This window comes from Danio rerio, chromosome 18, assembly GCF_049306965.1.
Source record: "Danio rerio strain Tuebingen ecotype United States chromosome 18, GRCz12tu, whole genome shotgun sequence".
Lineage (NCBI taxonomy): Eukaryota > Metazoa > Chordata > Actinopteri > Cypriniformes > Danionidae > Danio > Danio rerio.
Window position 1 is genome coordinate 27280001 of NC_133193.1, and position 19754 is coordinate 27299754.

Below are 19754 nucleotides of genomic sequence, written 5' to 3' on the forward strand. Positions count from 1 at the left end.
AGAGAGAATGAGCAGGATTCCTTGTGGTGTTGGACAGACAGATGAGAAACACCAGTGGAAAGAGCAGCTGCATTCTTTCATACAATACAACGTGATCCTGAGGACAACATAAAAACAGACTGCAAAGTGGGTGCAAAATTGCTTTTGGGCTGTAGAAAGAGCTTAGAATTATGAATGCAAAAGGCAAAAAGTATACGATGAGAGGATAAGTAGTACAGTAGATGAGGCAAAAAAAAAAGTTTAGAAGTAAAGATATATGAAGAGAAGAATTAAAATAAAGAGATCAAATGAAACGAAGTGTCAAGAAAACACAACAAAACAAGAGGAAAGAGGAAAAAAGAAGACAAAATGAGACAAAACATAAATTTAAACAAGGGACAAAATGAGAAAACAAAATGATAGGAAGAAAAGACTAGACAAAACAAAAAGAGAAGACAAGACAACATTTAAAGATGAGACAAAATAAAAACAACAAGACAAATGAAAGAAAATAAGAAAAAGTCAAGAGATTGTTTTGGGAGACACATTTAATAAAAAAAGACAAGAAGAGAAAAAATAATCAGACAAAATGAGAAGAGTCAAGACGAAAAGATGATAAAAAGTAAAATGAGGAGATTAAATGAAATGAGAAGACAAAAAAGAAAAGTCAGAATGAGAATTCAAGTCAAGATGACAAGACAAAATTAGAAAATGACCACAAAAGATGACAAAATGACAAGATAAACTGAGAAAAGACAAGACAATATGACAAAAGATGAGACAAAACAAGAAGCCAAGATGAGAAGATTTAAAATAAGACAAAAATGAAAATGGATGAAACGAGAAGACAAACAGAAGACATTAGAAAATAAGACCAAATCAGAGAAAAGACGTGTTAAAATGAGAAGAGACTAAAAGAGAAGAGCTGGTAAAACAGGAATAGAAAAAGAAAAGACAAGACAAAGCAGGAATTAAACAAGACCCAATGAGAAGAAAGGTTTTGAAGAAGTCTTCTTATTTTCTCTTCATTGGGTGTTCATTGTATATTTTGGGTGGTGGACAAGACCTCCATGCAGGTAGACCCTCAAAAGAGGCAGTCAGCATGTTCAGACAGGTTTAATGGAACTTCCATCACAACCTGAGCCCGTTTAAATAAAACAGAGATGTAAACATGAAACATATGCGAAGCTGGGGAGCATTTCAGAAAACCATTGTTAGCCAAGGTTGCAGATTCCATCATTACAAACATAGTTTGTTGATTTGGTGTTTACCAAATCAATCATTGCATTAAACAATCACAAACTGTGTCGCAAATTTGTGCGCTTGAATGCTAGGGGCTCTATACCTCTAGAGCTGTAGTAAGAATGATAGTTCCTAGTTGTTCTATGTCCAGGAATCCCTCTATGCCCTATTAAACGTTCCAACATTTAAATGACAAAAAAACATTAAGGTCACTTCTCTTATAAGTGTATAATTTGCTTTCAAAGTGTTTTTACAGTTCAGTTTTAGCAATGTTTATATTGACTATTGCCTTCCCTTCGTAGTGCAATTTGAAATCATGTATGCTATTTTGAACACAGCTGTGGCTCATGGCAAAATCTATAGGTGAACTATCTTTTAAAAGCCAAATTTACATCTCCAAAGATTGTGAAAACAAAAATATATAGCATACAGTACAATTTTTTTTTTTTTTTTTTTATAGTGGTTTATTTATTACGAAATGTATCTGTACTGTAGGACTGTATGACATGAGCCTGTTGGTTAGAACATCTCTGCAGTGGTTTAAATGTCAAATTGTGCTTAAAAATAAATAAATAGAATAAATAAAATAAATAAACAATATCCAACAACATTATTATTCTTATTGTTTTTATTAAGTAGGTTTTTTTATTTCTTAATAAATAACTTAATAATTATTATAAATAATTTCTTAATAATTATTTCAATTAATATGGTAAACGAGTGCATGTTTTTAAAAAAAACAATATTGTTTTTTTTTTAATGAGTGTATGTGTAAAACATAAACAAAAAATTTCCAGGAAAAAAAAATGGGGTTTTTCACTGAAGAAGTAGTTACTCCACCCCATTTAGAGCGTCATTACGGACGTTTTACGTTATAACTAATGGGGTTATAAATATCTGCAACAAAGCAGCTACAGTTTTATGAAACATTAATCGTTACATCGTTCTTTTCCCAAGCGATGCATCGTTCTATGATAATTCAGTTACATCGTTGTTTGGGAAACGCACCCCTGGTGAATACACTGCAAAGAAATTAGTTTTGTGCTTTTTTTTTTTTTTGTCCAAATATCTAACAATTCTTAAAGGGTCACGAAACACCAAAACACATTTTTTGAGCTGTTGACAGTCGTATATGTGTCCCACACTGCTAAAAACACTATTAGGACACCTATATTTCACTAAAAAGTGTAAATTGGTTGTTTTTGCGTTATTTCAAGCAAATTTGTACTTCCTGTTTGAAACTAATTTTTGAAGCTGCGTCACGGCCATGACATAATAGCGTGTATTTCAGCGTGCAGACTGGGAGTCTGTACCAGAGTGTGTCTTATTACGTCTTACAGTGTGATGCATTAATGCATGAGTAAGGCTTGGGTCAAACCAATCACCGCGCTCTATTGTGCAACTTCATTAATATTCATTATTGTCACCGTGTTTACACCACAAAGACGCCACGTTGTGTTGGCAAAACAAGCATGAAGTGTTGCTTTTATAGTTTGCTGCTGTTAAGTTTCGTTTTCATTTTCTCTCTGTGAGAGCTCTGAGTCACGTGTGGATTAACAGTGTACGCGACGCGCGACAACAATAACTTACGTGTCTAAGGAGGATTATTGTTTACCTGAGAGCTTTTCTCATCTGCAAACGCTGAAATCTGGATTTGCTTGTAGTATTCTCTCCATAAAGACGCGGCTCTAGTTGCTGGTGATTGTTCTGTCTCTACAGATTTGGTAAGTGAGCGACCAGTGCTCTTTGTTTATTCAGTTTGTTCGTATCGAATTAAGTTAACTATTGCACTGAGTGCAGAAATGTTAGCACCGCATTTTGTGCACCGCACTTTCTGACACTACCTGCCGAGAGCATCTAAGTTTCCGGGAAATGCAGAGTTTTTTTTCTCTCATTCGCCGTGCGGTATCAAACATTGCATGAAAAATACACGCTTGCAGCAGTTCCTCGAATCAAATATCTCGTTTGTCGCGAGAGGCATGAATGAACTCTCTGAATGAAAGAGCAAAACTGCAGTTAAAGTCCAACATTTAATAATTTGGCAAATAATTCGACTACAGATGTCCATGTAGGTTAAACCCCATCTCTTTCTCCTGTCTGTGTGGGTGTGTATTTTGACTCTGAAACTCGCGCGTGCACAAATAGACACTTCCACACTCTCCCACTTTAGTTCCTTCGACACTCCCCCCTAAACAGAGCTGGACACGCCCACTTTTCTGACTTTTTCCAAAGTAGAGGTGTGAAAACACCCTGCTGAAACGAGGGGGTTTCATGGCCCTTTAAATTAAGAAGCATTTTATAGACAAGCAAAACATGTTGTCTTGTTTTCAGAAAGAATATGTCAGGCTTTGCTACAAAATATGAGTTTTTCTTTATTCATTCATTCATTTTCTTTTCAACTTAGTCCCTTTATTAATCCGGGTTGCCACAGCGGAATAAACCACCAACTTATCCAGCACATGTTTTACACAGCGGATGCCCTTCCAGCCGCAACCCATCTCTGGGAAAGAGTTTTTCTTCAAAGTAAGTTAATTTATCTGCCAATGGAGTAAGCTGTATTTAGCTTGTTTTAAGGAAAAAAATCTATTAATTTTAACTAATTTGTACTGAAAACAGGACAATATTTTTACTTGTCTAGAAAATGCTTCTTGATAATATATATATATATATATATATTTTTTTTTTTTTTAGATATCTGGACTAGAAACAAGACAAAAACTGTACGTAAGAAAAGCATTGTTTTGCAGTGTATACAGTATGTTTATATGAATCTAAACATTTATCCACCATGACGAAGACACAGTAGACAAATACAGCAAATTTACAACCTCTGTCTCCAAACAAGAACAATTAGTAGACTTGGAAACAACAAATAAATAGCCTTATCTGTATATCTGACCAAATACGCAACAGCAACATACGATTTTATTTATCAAATAAGAAACATCCCCATGTCACACTCCACAACTTGAACAAAACCAAGCTTTTGTCTTAAAAGGCGTCAACATTCTCCATCACAAAAGACTTTGTACCTTGGTGATGAAAACCACCATCTAACACAATCAATACTGCCATAGTAACTTAATAAAGCCACAATGTGTGTGTTTACAGACTCATTGTGCCTTTTCTCCGCACAATTCATCGCAGCCTGCAAAAACATGAATGGACGCACCCAAAAGCGCCTGCGATTCACGCGAGAGGAAGTGGTCTGCCTTTAACATGACAGATGTTATGTTACAGACACTGCTAAGGGATCATATTGAACGAGAGGAGACGTATTATGCTGTTGAAGAGTAATGACACTCCTCAGAAATTGAAAATAGACTCTTTGTTGTTCTGACATGGGGATGCGTGTGCATGTCACACATTGTGTTCGTAATGCTACGGTGGTTATGTAAGCCTAGTAATCCACCTCCATACAAACATGCCTGAGGCCAGCTTGAACCAATCAGCCCTCGATATCTGCTTTCTGTTTATCAACACTTCAGCAAGTGTTACTGTCCATGGGAGATGACAGGGTCTTCAGCCCGTAGCTCTCGAAGAGCTCTCAAGTCGACTCCACATCAGCCTTTATTTATAGTCTCCCATAGCAGGCGGCACTTTTATGCACTTTCAGTAAATGGACAGAGTGAGTTGTGCATGCGCTTGTCTTGTGCACTTACTGTAAGAGAAGCTGAGGCGAGGGGTGACGTCGTCTTCTGCTGATTGACACCGTCCGACCAGGAGGACGTTGAGGAGGAACAGGAAAAAGACACGTGTCATGTTTAGTGTCCACATTTTGTGACTCTAGATTTTCGGGCTCTCATGAAGATCTTTTTTTTACAGTTTCTTTTTCTTCTACTCCTCAAGCTCCTGAAAAGCAGGGCTGTGTGTTGAGGATTTGGGGTCACCTTCACAGGGCCTCACAATGGTGGATTTCTACCAAGAATTGAGTCCTCAAGGACAGCGGTACAGCACAAATCAGTCTCCATGAGACTCCCACAATGTGTTGTGTTCAGCAATCTGGAACAAAAAAGACACAAAAATGTCACATTAAGATGAGATAAAACATTAAATTATTAGTGGGAAATGTTTCATAAAAAAAAATGTACTTTTTTGCATTCTTAGTAGTCAGCAAATGTGGATTGATATCATTAGTGACCCTGGTTTGCTGGTTTTATATATTACACTAGGCCGCTACACCTCTTGTGTTGTACAGGTTTGTTTTTTTTTAACAATAGCAACAATATGGGTTCAAATATCCAAAAATCATTAGGAAATTAAGTAAAGATCATCCTCCATTGTTATTTTTTGTGAATATCATACTGTAGTTATTTCAAAATAATTTATGATTAGTAATGTCCATTACGAATAACTTATTTTGGACAACTTTAAAGGTGATTTCCTTAATATTTCGTTTTTTTAGCACCCTTAGATTCCAGATTTTTAAAATAGTTGTCCTATCCTAAGTGTTGGGAAAAAAGTAATAAATTACAATCTGTAGTCACTTAAAAAAAAAAAAAAAAAGTAACTAAATGTGTTAGTTACATTTTAGGGATGCAATGTGAATATATATGTGCTATGTTATCTTATTGTAATTTGAATTTTTACTTTTTTTTAAAGAGATAAAGTAGATGTAAAATTGTTATATATTACTTTATACCCAACACTTAAACCATACATCAATGGGAAGCTTATTAAATCAGCTGTCTTTTTATGTTTAAATCTCAATAAAAAAGACACTTATTACTGGTTTTATGGTCCAAGGTATAGTTATAATGATAATACATGTTTTTACACTTCTAAATACAGGTGAATCAGAAATCTAAAATGGGTCACACTTTATTGTAGTACAGTATGATGGTCCGTTTGTTGAATTTAAGTTACATTGCATATGCATGCCAACTAATTCTCATTAGATTATAAGTAGGCTGTTAGGTTGGGGTTAGGGTTAGAGTTAGTGTAAGTTGACATGTACTTGCACAGTCACTTATAGTCAGTTAAATGTCTGGTGAAGGAGCAGTATCAACAGATATTGAGCAGACAGTCTACTAATACTCAATTGGAACATCAAATAAAGTGTTACCATTAAATGTTTAGAATTTTCCCACCTTTGATCACCTCCAGAAGAAGCTGTAAACACTTTTGAACAAATATCCGAAGTTTAGAGTACACACTCTTTTTGAAGGCATTCAAACAGCAATAAAGATGACCTAATCTCCACCTAATGACATAAATTCTAAACATTTTTTGATATGTCGTATGTTTAGAAATGGATTAAAACACCCACCCAGAATGCACCACTGAACCAAAAGGCATTTTAATTCCAAGTGTAAATGTAAATCTAGTTTGTTTAAGCCACTTGTCAAAGTTGATTTCCCAGCCTAGCCAAGCTGACGCTGGTATAGCTTGCAGGCAAAAAAGTAAAAAAAGTGCTCAAAACTCCTTTTAAACTGACAAAAAGTTTCAACTTAATTAATGCCACATGTATAGAGTTCATTTTACAAGCGTTTATCTATTTTTAAATGAACCAAACATCCTCTTCACGCTACGCTAAACCTATAACACAGTGTGAGTGAGTCCCTAGTTCACGCTTGGTAGCACCAGGAGACGTGGGAGTTCAAACCAGCCGTCTCCTACCTGTGCGCTTGAGTCTCCGTGTGGGGTTATATCTCTGAAAATCATCAGCAAAGATTTGGGTTGTGCCAAGCATTGGCGCATGAATGAGAGTATGTAGCCCTAAGGGACACAGATTTACACAATATTTGCTCACCTCTTAGCAGGACTCTTTGTCTGTGTTTAATCAGTGCTAAACTGCAACGCTGGGTCTAAGTTTGCAGAAAAGTGTCCTGTTTAACTTTGGAACTAGTATTTCATTACAACTAGAATGGCCATAGTGGTCATTATTACATTCAAAGCTTCTACTGAGATTAGGATTTGAATGTCTATTGTCATATTTTATAAAGTTATTACCCTACAAATAGCCTTTGATAACACTCCATGTGAATGAGTTATTACCCACCAAACAATTTTGTGTTCAATAGATGTCTAATAGACATCTAAATGTAGCCAGCTTGGCTAAAACAAGGCTAAACTTGGGCTGTCAGCTAAAATCTAATAGACATCTAAGAATAGACTAAAACTAGACTAGTTGTCAAATAGACAGATTTTACATGTGTAGTCATTTATTTCTGTTTATTTGAATTGTTTTGGCCTATTCTTTGGTGTCTATAAGATTTTCACTGACAGCCCAAGTTTAGCCTTGCTGTTTTAGCCAAGATGACTATATTTAGATGTCTATTAGATATCTATTAGACATCTTTAAAAAACAAAAAATGCTTGCTGGGTAGACCGCATGTGAAATTTTGCACATCATTTTGTCCAGCAAGTAGGAGAGCAAGGTTTTTCACTGCACTGAATATGTTGTTTTAAAAGACATATTTGAGGTAAAGTTATGTTTTCGCTATCGAAATTTAATGTTTTTGTTATCAGCAAGTTGCTAGCCAACAGATGCATTCATTTTTAAAGCCAGAGAATCCTGTAAGTAGTGGACACTAAAATACATGCTTTCAAATTGACCGCTATGGCCATTCAAGGTAGAAATAGTAAAAACTTAATTGTGTTTTGTCAGTTTTAGCAAAACAAGCAATGTTTTTAATTCCTTACATTTATATATAGTCTTTCTGGACACTCAAAGTGCTTTACACATTTTTTGGGGGGGTATCTCCACATCCTACAGTGAATAGTCCAGACTGCTGAACGAATCACTGGCACTACCCTTTCTACACTTCAAGAACTGTACTCTTCCAGTGTGAGTAAAATGGCTCCCAATATCTCTGGACACCTCGCACCCAGCACACTACTTGTTCGAACTGTTACCGTCTGGTCGGCGCTTCAGAGCACCAAGCACAAAAACAGCCAGACACTGGAAAAGTTTCTTTCCTCAGGCCATCTACCTCTTGAACAGTTAAATATTCCCCAATGTGCAATAAATGTGCAATAATTTCTCATACATACTTGTACACAGCACCTAATAACCTGTATATTTATAACAAATCAGTACATACAATTCAACCTCCAGATTTTTTGACTAACTGCATCTCTGTTTATTATTTTATCGTATTTATTTTTATCCATATTTAATTTTTGTTGTCACTTGTCACTTTATGCACAGTGGAAGCTTCTGTAGCCAAAACAAAGTCATGTGTGTGTGAAGCACACTTGGCAATTAAACTTATTCCGATTCTGATTCTGATCCACCACCAGTGTGGATGATGTCTACAAAGTTTAACAAACTAGCATTGAAAGCCCTGCACTGCTGGGTTTAAGGCAGTTATTAGCAACTAACTATTACTCGATCAACCAATAACATAACAGACCATGCTGCTGCAATAGCATATGTTGACGGCAACAATAACCAGACTGAACCAACATGAATACTCGCTCTGACGTAAACCAGCATTCTCAGTAGGGTGAAATGTAGATAAAGCAATAAATAAGTGCTTTTTGGAAGCAATTATATTGTCAATGGAAAGTCCTACATTGTGTGTTTACTTGTGGGCTTACAAAGTTTAAAGAACAGTTGACCCCACTTTACCATAATCACCCACAGTGATCATCCTTCATTGAGTTCTCTTCCATAAATCGCTGTTCTGAGAACCAATATTCAACATGAAGTCATAAAATGTATAATTCCAGCCCCCTGCTAAGATGAACTCATTTGCTCCCATTTAGATAAGGCATACGTGGAGTTTAACTGCCTGGCAAATGAAATGGACTGTAAATAAGTTGAAAAGCTCTGCACGTGATATGTGATCTCTAGTTACAACACAGAACCCTGTCATCAGCCCATCATGTCAGTGGGCGAACACTTAAGTGGTTTCCATTACTCTGGCTATATGGACGAGCCTTTTAAGCACAACCACAAAGCTAATCCAATTGCAATTCCCATTTAGGTTTAAGATTTAATATCAGTGTCAAATGTGTATGCTTTATTTTTATGAACTGCCAACAGTAAAGGGCTAACAAATGGAGTGTGGTGAAAATTAATATTGGTGGAGCGGAAAAGGGAGTCTTGGTTTCGCTAGACTTCTAAATGAAGCATATGTCTAAAACATTAATCCCACAAATACATCAAATGGTATAGGGTGAAATTGTTTGGTTTAATTAGGTAGCTACAAGTTGTAGTGAGCGACATCAGAGTTTTTAGATGAATCTTAGGATGTCTTTACAAATTGTCACCTTGGAATTATAATATTGTATTAGCGTTGTGAATGATTTTGAGATATTGAGCTTCAAAGTTTTTGCATTCCATATAACAAAAATATGTGGGAACAGAAGAACAGTTCTCTTTTATATATTAACATGACAGAGACCCTAAATGTACTCTAAATGTAAATTATCAAAATTTTCTTAAATTTGCTTATTTAAAAAAAAAAAAAAAAAAAAAGACAAACACAGATAAACTTTTAATTCTAAAAAGGCATTTTCTGCTTGGAAGTATAAGATTATATGTGGTCAATCATTAATTGAAGTATGACTTTTCAAAATAAATAGATAGAATAAATAAATCAGTCTGTTTATTAATTTAATTGTGAAAATTAAAATTGGTGTTGTAATGATATGTTGATGTTTGAGAAAGTACTTTTTTGATTTCTTGGACATTTATTTAATGTTTTAGGATGAATATTGTTTTCTTGTTTAATTTAGGCATACAAAGCTTTGCTAAATATTTTATCTAGTGCAGGTGTTAATTTTATGTAACTAATATGGTAATAGTATTGTTGTAATTAAGACCCATTAATTAAATTAGGTATTTGCCTTTCAAGGCTTAATACCAAATTTAAAGTCTTTAAAAGAAATGAGAAAATGAGCAAATCTGTTGTTTAACAAAGCTTAATAAACAATGAAAAATGTTTCACTGACTATATACACAAATAAAAATATTTCACAATAAATATATTACATTTTTAACAATGGAGCAGTCTTATGGAATGACAAAGAAATGTAAACATCACATAAAGTAAATAAGTTATTATTTGAATAATTCAATTTTGACAAAAATGTCAGATAGAACCTTATAATTCTACGGTGACGAAATGTGTAGATAGTTTGCTTTGTTTTGATCTGGAAATCAGTTTGTTGTAATGTTGGATTTTCTAAGTTTGGTTCGTGTTTAAAAAGGCTCAAAGTACTTCAAAAATGTCCAAGTGCTCTAAGGTATGTTTGTGCAATTAGTCACATGTTTAAAATGTTCCTGTCATTGGTTAAAATGTGCCTGTATCTACTAATAATCTGGACTAAGGAAGAAAACGCTCAATGTTTCAAATAAAAAAATCTCCAAAAGCCCCTAGCAGAACAATCTACTTTATATACAGTTGAAGTCAACTCCACTCTTGTTATTTTATAAAATATTTTTTAAGACTTTCCAAGTTTATTAGAGGGAGGATTTTTTTAACAAAACTTTTAATGACTAATTACAAATAACCAATTTCTTTAGCGAACTTACCCAGCAAACTTATCCAGCAACAACTCCTTCCAGCTGCAACTCAGTACTGGAAAACACCCATACACTTTCACATGCACACTCATAGACTACCGCCAATTTACCTTACTCTATTCACCTATTGCGCATGTCTTTGGACTTTGGGGAAAGTGGAGCAACCGGAAGAAACCAATGCAAACATGATGAGAACATGCAAACTCCACACAGAAATGCCAGTTGATCCAGTCAGGACTCGACCAGCAACCTTCTTGCTGTAATGTGAAAGTGCTAACAATTGAGCTACCATGTCGCCCTTATGATGACATTATACAATTTTTTAAAGGTATATACAAGATCCTAGTAGCTTAAAGTGCAATTTAAAGCCTAAACTGTGATAATAAGGTTAAAGTTAGGTTAATTATGCAATTTATTTAACAGTGGTTTGTTCTGAAACCAATATTGAACTTAATTCATAAAAAATACTTTTTTCAAAGAAAACAATACTAAAGAAAATGCTGTGAAAATGTCCTTCCTTCATTAAACAGCACCTGGGAAATATTTGCAAAAGTATTCAAATTTTACTGGAGCCTTCAAATATAGAGTAGATATACAGTTGGAGTCAGAATTATTAGCCCCTCTTTGATTTATTTATATTTTTAAATATTTCCCAAATGATGTTTAACAAAGCAAGGACATTTTCACAGTATTTCTGATAATATTTTTTCTTCTGGAGAAAGTCTTATTTGTTTAATTTCAGCCAGAAAAAAAAAGCTGATTTAATTTTTTATAAAACATTTTAAAATCAAATTTATTAGCCCCTTTAAGCTATATATATTTTTTTGATAGTCTACAGAACAAAGCATTGTTACACAATAGCTTGCCTAATTACCCTAACCTGCCTAGTTAACCTAGTTAAGCCTTTAAATGTCACTTTAAGCTATATAGAAGTGTCTTGAAAAATAGCTAGTCAAATATTAATTACTGTCATCATGGCAAAGATAAAAATAAATCAGTTATTAGAAATGAGTTATTAAAACTGTTTAGAAATGTGTTGAAAAAATATTTCCGTTAAACAAAAAATGGGGACTTCAACTGTATATAGACACATATGGGCCTGTAACAGTCCTAATGCCCATCACTATCACATCTATTCATGCTTTAAATAAAAGCTTCAAAATTGCGCCAATTTGGCATCAAGCTTTAATAGTGATACTGCAGGCTGATTTACTGTACAACTGCCAAAACAACAAGGATGCTTTGCTCTATTATAGACAACAGAGTGCACGACACTAGCTGACAGTTGTCCCTGAATGAAAAAGAAGACAGAAACAAGGCTACTTTTCCATCTGGAGCATGACAGACCTTGGACTCCCACAGGGAAGATTCACGTCCCAGTTGGGAAACTGCTGCTTGTTTAAACAGAATCTCAAAATTATGTCTGCACAGCATGAAGAGATAAACCGATTTCAAGTGAATGTGTTTTAGGTTTTAACAGTTGATCTTCAGAGGAACTACTGAATCATTGATGATTGTGGGTTATCGACATCACACATGTCCTAAAGGCACAAAACACTCAACTACATGATGTCTGAAAATGACTGATTTGTCACAATTTAAGCAAATATGAAAATGTTAAGGGACGAACAACATATGGCACAAAGTGGAATCAAGTCTCAAGCAAGACACTGCAAATTCAATCTGAACTACACTCTCAAATACAGAAGTATACAGTGATGAGCTGAAACAATTTGATTAATCAATATCACTTATTATTGGTCAACAAGGCCCTCATATTAGGGTATTAACAACTTACATAAGCAAACAAGCAGTTCTCATAGTCACTCTAGAGATCTGAGCAACTTTGACATGGGCCATATTATAACAAAGAATCTCTGAAAAGGCAGAGCTTGTGGGTTGCTCCAGGTCTTCAATGATTAAAATTCACCAGCTGTGGTTGAGTGCCCACAGCTCATAGGTCCAGAAGGGCAACTGATACTATCCCATGCAAGATAATGTAGACTACAAACAGTTTTTTCAGGAATGGGCAAAAGAACAATATTAAAGCTGAAAGGTGATGCCCTGGCCTTCTTTAATTGAGACTGTGTGGGATGTGCTTGAACCAACATATGGAGTTTTTCCCAAACATTGTTATCATAGTTTGATACAATTTGAACTCTGTTAGTTAGATTGCAGACAATGGAGTGGTATGCTAAATAAAAAAAAAATGTAAGATAATGTCAGATTATTACTGAAAAAAAAAAAAAAAAAAAAAAAAAAACATCTGACTGCTTCGATGATTGGCTCTATGTTAAATAGTTTTATTATGCAGATTCTCTTACATCACTTTGGGGTTTAGCATGAAACTAAAGTATGAACTCTATGCACATACAGTGGTTCAAAATTCCTGACAAACAGATGCAGCCATTAGAATGCCTCAGCCTACATTTTTGCTAAATGTATAATACGTTGCTTCAGGTTCGTGTTAATGCATGTTTGACAATTATGGCCTGTTTCCACTAAGTGATTTGGTAAGCTTTTATGGCTGCTTCCACTGTCAAAAGGTACCAAAAAGCAAACCCGTACTACTTTTTGGGTACTCTTTGCAAAGGGTACCTAGCACAACAAGAGGATACCAAAAGGCGGAGAAAGACGCACAGCTGAACGCTATTGGTTTACCGTAGAACGTCACTAGCGCACACAAGTAGGAGAATGAAAACAAAGAACCGCTATTTTAAAATACACAGCCGAGACATTACATCGTAACATTATATACATTTTAATATCAAGCCATGGTCGACTAGAGCTCAAACAAACCTTGTGATCGTCTTGATAAACAGCCACAAAGCCAAGAACAAAATCTGCCATATCTTGTTTTTGTTTTACGAGGCCATCTAAAAGTGCGAGCAGTTTCACTTTCTCCAGAGAGCTCGCGTGCACTCACTTTGCATCTATGTTTGAAATAAACTTCTTAACCTGATAATAATAACGTGCGTGTGATTGCTTCTGATATCTGATCCTTTCAGAAATGAACACACTGAGAGTGAAGTGCAAAAAAACAAAGGAGAAATTAGAAAAAACAAATGAGCAAATGATACTTTCAGCAACCTAAAAATCGAACAAACTGCCATGGTTAGCTATTATCATCGCCTTTTGGACTATTATGAACTTAGAATGATGGAATTACTTTTCTAACAAGTTGTTACATGTGCTGGTGAGGATTAAAGACATATATAAGGTTTGCACTGGCTGTGAGCTATGTGTTGTGTGGTGTTTTTGAAGCCAAATAAGAACTAAATATATGCTGTGTGCAGTTTTCCAGTAATTGGTAACATTTCGGAGACTGTAAGTGACTGCATGTGTTATACATCACGTTAATTGTATTTTATAATTGCAGACGTTACAGTAGACTATTTTTATCATTGATCTGCAGTTAGAATTAAATCATGTTCAAAAAAAGGTTAGTCATGAACATTTATACACAAGTATTTAAGTGTCTAAAGCCTTTGTTTAGTGAGAAGTGCTTCTCATATGATATATGAATGACCCGTACAGCTTTACTTTGACATTTCTTCGAGAATGATCTCGACTGAAACCATTGGTACCTGTTTGGCAGTGGAAACGCAAGCCTGATAAAGGTGACTTGTACAGACCCGTACTGTATTGTACCACTCAGTGGAAATGGGCCATTACACTATTTAACTATTTAACATACTGTCTTGTCAGAAAATTGGTTAATTCTTATGTTTTAATTTGTATGAAAAAATATTGCTCCCAAACCCCACACCTAACCCTACCCCTCATTTGGGGATGAGCAAATCATTCTAAAATTTACTAATGAGGCCATTCAAAATAATATACCTGTCAAATTATAAACTGGCATGACATTACATTGGAAATACATTTCTTATAGAATGTTCCATTGTACATTACATATACACATCCTTCTTGTCCACAAGAAGGCAGGACTTACAGATCACCAAGACAACCATTGACCTAAACCCTTCGCTAAATTCAACCAATAGTGTTTTCAATGGCAAATGTAGAAGAAATGACATTGCAACCACATAGTTTTACCTTGATTTTACATTGCTTTTATGCCTATTGTACTTTATCAAACCAGAGTGCCCTGCATCTGAAGTACAACATCATAATAAATAAAAGTTGTAATTCCAACCACTCAAGTCAGGAAACACTGAATCATTGAAATATATTGTTAACGACAGCATTTCAGATCCAATCCAAGCTCATGCTTTTACCATGATTTTACACTGCCTTTTTTTGCATTAGGTTTACCTGGTTTCTAGAACCATCCTTTGCCTGACTCAATCCCAGTCTGATCTGGTCCACGTTCCCAAGTCTAACGCTGTATATGGTGAGCTACTATGCAAACTGGTCATATCAGAAAAGCATCCACACGGAGACAATCGGTCAGCAATAGCTCGAAAAGGAATTGAAGTTGTTGGTGATGTTAAACCTCTCCATATTGTAATGCTCCTTATTTTATATACAAAATGCAGCCAAATGTACCCCCTAGGCACAAATTTCTCAGTTCTCATAATTTATCCCTGGGCGCATATTCCCAATGAGTCTGTGTTGTTAAGATCATAATTGGCTAACAATGGTTTTAAAAAACATACCCCAGTTCAAAATTTAATTAAATTCACCTTGCAAACCTTGCAGGATCTGCTAATGCATTTCTGAAGGTCTTGTAGAGTTTACGCCTCTGTGGGCCTGCAATGTTTTGGTAGCACATGGCAGACCAACAGCACATTTGTTAATGTTATGTGTTATTTTTCTCACAATACCACCAGAATACCCTACACATAAACTTTTTTTGCATTGGCTACAGTGTTATACAGCCTTCAGATAAGGGATATGTTTAAAAGGTCACACTCATGCTACTCGTCCATATGCTGGGGTTGGTATGTGTCCTGCTCTGGTCAAGGCTGTGGCTTCATCCATATTGGTGTAGGAGACTCGTTTACCAAGCATTAGCCTTTCTAGCGCTGGGAACACTGGAGCGACATCCCGGTTGACCAATGGCAGTGTGATCTCATTAATTTCAAGTTTTGACAGCAAGAGGATAAATGCTGCAGAGGCACATAAGGATCTGAAGTAGGACACTGAAGGTCTCTCCGTCATAGAGATATACTGTAATGCACGTTTCTCTTTCTCTCTAGTGTTAGTTACAAGGATTGGAAGCTATAAATCATTTCAATTCTAAATCTCAAAGGTGAATGACTACAATCCCAAAATCCTAAAATTAATGACACTAGTGAACAAAAGTGATGTTTAAATGTTAATCATTCAAGTAAAACTAATGGTAAAACATAGTTTGTCTATTTTAAACACGTGAAATCTTTTATTACACTTTATTGAAAGATATAATTCTCGCTATTATTAAACCATTAACTATGACTTTTGCTTCAATAAACTCTAATAGTTATTAAGGTAGTGGTTTGGTTTAGGTACTGAGTAGAATTAGACATGTAGAAGTAAATCATGCAGCACATGTACATTTAAAATAGAAATAAGCAGCCAATATCTTAATAATAGGCAGGTAATTAGCCTCTCATTAATAGAAGTGTTACCAAAATCTTTTAGTAGGTTTTGTTAGTGGGTCAATCTCTGTTAGAAAGTAAAAACCATTGATATACTTAATTTTATTTGTAATTTTAAAACAAATGCCATTTAGACAGGATATTAGGAGGACAGAATTTAAAGGATATTTCTTGGCTGTGTCTGAGACTACAGTTCTCTAAACTACTTTTTTTTCTCCTGACAAAAAAAAAAAAAAAACAGAAATGGGATTAAAATAAGAAGGCAAATGGTTTACATCATCATTAAGCTGGAAACTTTCATCCACAGACCACAAAATAATTACAAATGATGGCAAACATTAACAAATACATAAATAATCAGTCAGCGCCCAGTAAATAATTCTGTGTCCTCTCAGAACTCGAGCCAAATGTGACTGAGGCATCGCATGTCACTTCCTGTCTGTCATAAAAATAGAAATGGTTTACTACAGAAACAGCTGTCTAGATTATCAGGTTTGTCACAAGGGATAAAATTATCTGGAAGCAAAGCCAAAGGACTATTGCTTTCCTTTTGTTTAGTATGCATTAGTATTTTCATCAACCAAATGAATGATACAATTAATAAAAAGCAACATAAAACACAAAAATTATTACATGACAACAAAGTAGGACATCTAAACCACTAAACATTTCCAGTTTTAGTAGAAAATGATCAAATCACTTAAAGACAATTTATAAATGACATATAGTTTAGTAATTGAAACAAACCTGAAATTAAACATTTTATATTAAATATATTAACAAAATAAATTATTCAACAGCATTGAGAAGTATAAGAAAAAATAATAATATTTACAGATTCAATACTGTAGGATATAAATATAACCATATGCAGTGTGCTTCAAATAAATTGAAACTGAGATGGCTGAAATAAAAGTACAAAAATGACTCACGTTCACGTTTATTAAAATGAAAACAAACAAAAAAATATCACAATTACTAAAGGTTTACCTAAAAAATAAATAAATAAATAAATAAATAAATAATGTAGCTGTACAATTGTAACTGTGGGACGATGGACAACAGAGTTCAGTATCCATGTGCAGTTCCAATGGGTACAGACAATATCATAGGAATAATCCAAGAGTGTAATCAAAGTCAGGCGAAGAGGTCGATACAGGTGACAAATAATCAACATAAACGATAAAACAAGGCAAGGATCAAACACAGAAAGACTTAAGGTGCTTTCACATCTGTGGTGCAATTTTTCTGCTGTTTTTGGGTCCTTTTCACACCACACTAATGGTTTTGGTCTGAACCAGTTGAAAAGAACCAAAAAGCAGTCATGTGAAAAAATCCACATCACTCATCGGCCAGATGTTACTGAACATATTTCCTAAACTGCTTTTCGACTGGTCAGAATTATGGTCTGTTCAGACTGACACTGACACAATGAGTCATGGTGTTCATGTGTTTCTTTTAATGACAGCAGTAAAAAACAACAATTATTTGAACTGTACAAGCTAAACATGAACTTTTATTTTTAGATATTTTTTTTTCTTTCTACAAAGTGTGCAGCTTTTGTCACTGGAGTGTATCTTAATGGACTTAATCACTTGCTAAATCAAGTATACTTTTATACTTGACCTTTACTCAAGTATTCTTCTTTTTCCTAAGGGTAAATTAACTGACTTACCAAGATCAATCTTGTATAGCCAGGAGGAATAAGCTAGACATGCTCCGATCAGGATTTTTGCAGCTGATATTAAGTACCGGTTGCTTGTCATGGTGATCAGCTGATACTGAGCACCGATTCTAATGCTTCAAGCTTTATAATGCATTCAGCACATTTTCCCTCTAAGTATAAACCTAAAGAAAAAATCTTGCCTTACCTAGAATAATACATGAAGGATGCTGCATATAATCCTTTAAACATGTCTCTTATAACCATCTTATAACCAGGTGTGAACGTTTCATGACTAGATGCTATGCATAATATACAGGAGCGCACGTACGTCTTCGGTCCTGTTAGATGAGGCGCGCAGTCTCATTCCCATACAACAGAGAGTGGCTGTGTAGAACACTGGACTGAATTCAGAAGGCAGAAATATGTAATCGCGTGACCATGTAGAGGCAGAAATTACATGTCGTTGTGTAAATAAGATTATACATACGGCTATTTAGCTTGATTATTAAAAGAAGTTGAGATCTGGTGCTGCATATAAAATACAATTAAGTTGACTTCAAGGGGGCAGGGATAGCTGTTGGGGGGCAGGGCGCCCCACCCTAAGATAATGGTGGGGGAAACACTGTGTATAGTTTGTATACATCACTTTAGACAAACTATACATTTCAACAATGAAGTGCAGCAGTGGCTGGAAAACAACGTTTTAATGCATTGCAAACAGCAAAGGCGCATCGCAAGTCCCTTCAGAAGAAGGCGTGAATTAATTTTTTTTAAACTGCGACATGGTCATCTTCCAGAAATATTACCAACGATCTATCAGGTCATGTTTTTATCCCCTCTCTCTCTCTCTCTCTGTCTCTCTCTCTCTCTCTCTCTCTCTGTCTCTCTCTCTCTCTCTCTCTCTCTCTCTCTCTCTCTCTCTCTCTCTCTCTGTCTCTGTCTCTCTCTCTCTCTCTCTCTCTCTCTCTCTCTCTTTCTCTCTGTTTAAAATTGCTGGTAAAGCGCTGTTAACAAATATGAAGCTATTGCTTGAGTGGAGAGACAGTATTTGGTCCGCTTTTAGTGTGCACTCGAGTGCGATTACTACCTGCATCAAGAGGGAAAATGAACTCTAGAGTTATTCAACGGAACTAAATAAGGCAAGCACCCTTAGACAAAGAAACGCTTTGTGGTGTTAAAGACTAGCAATCATATATGGTAAATCAGTCCAGATAGTTTACATATGTAGTGTGAGTTGGTTGGCACAATGCATCATGGTAGTCGTAGTTCATGTGGTGGCAGATGTGTAGTTCTCAAGTAATTTGCAAATATCACTTATGATTGTGACAACTATAGTAATACACAAATAATAGTAAAATTACACTGTTAATATAGTGTAAAAATACTCGGTCCCACTTTATATTAAGTGTCCTTAACTACTATGTACTACATTGTACTACATCAAAAAATAAATGCAATGTACTTACTGTGTTTATAATGTATTTGAGAACACTTGTGATGCTTTTGAGTTGGGATAGAGGTTGGGTTATGGACAGGTTTGGTGGTGTGGGTAGGTTTAAGGGTGGGTTAAGGTGTAAGGGATGGTCAACAGTGTATTTACAAATGTATTACAAAAGTTAATTACAGATGTAATTACATACATGTATTTAATCAAGCATAAGTACACAGTTAATACATGTATTTACACAATAAGTACATTGTAACAAACAATTTTTTTTTCTAATTCCTATGTAAGTACATATTAGTTAAGGCCACATAATATAAAGTGGGACCAAATACTCTATAAGTGTACCGATACACTATAAGTGCACTGATCATGCATGAGTTTATTTTTATTTTTTTA

At 35.1% G+C, this 19754-nt stretch overlaps 1 protein-coding gene across 4 annotated transcripts in view; it reads right to left on the bottom strand.

The window, feature by feature from the left end:
* sema4ba (sema domain, immunoglobulin domain (Ig), transmembrane domain (TM) and short cytoplasmic domain, (semaphorin) 4Ba) overlaps positions 1–19754 on the bottom strand; it is a 160787-nt gene that overhangs the window by 72900 nt on the left and 68133 nt on the right. For 2 of the 4 annotated variants that reach the window (XM_073929541.1, XM_021467698.3), the window contains exon 2: positions 4884–5223. In XM_073929541.1, coding sequence (XP_073785642.1) covers positions 4884–4998 — 115 coding nt within the window. In that variant the 5' untranslated portion in view covers positions 4999–5223. Of the gene's footprint in view, positions 1–4883; positions 7258–7517; positions 8136–19754 lie in introns of those variants that run through there. The other 2 variants (XM_073929542.1, NM_001128352.1) reach the window with 2 other exon arrangements.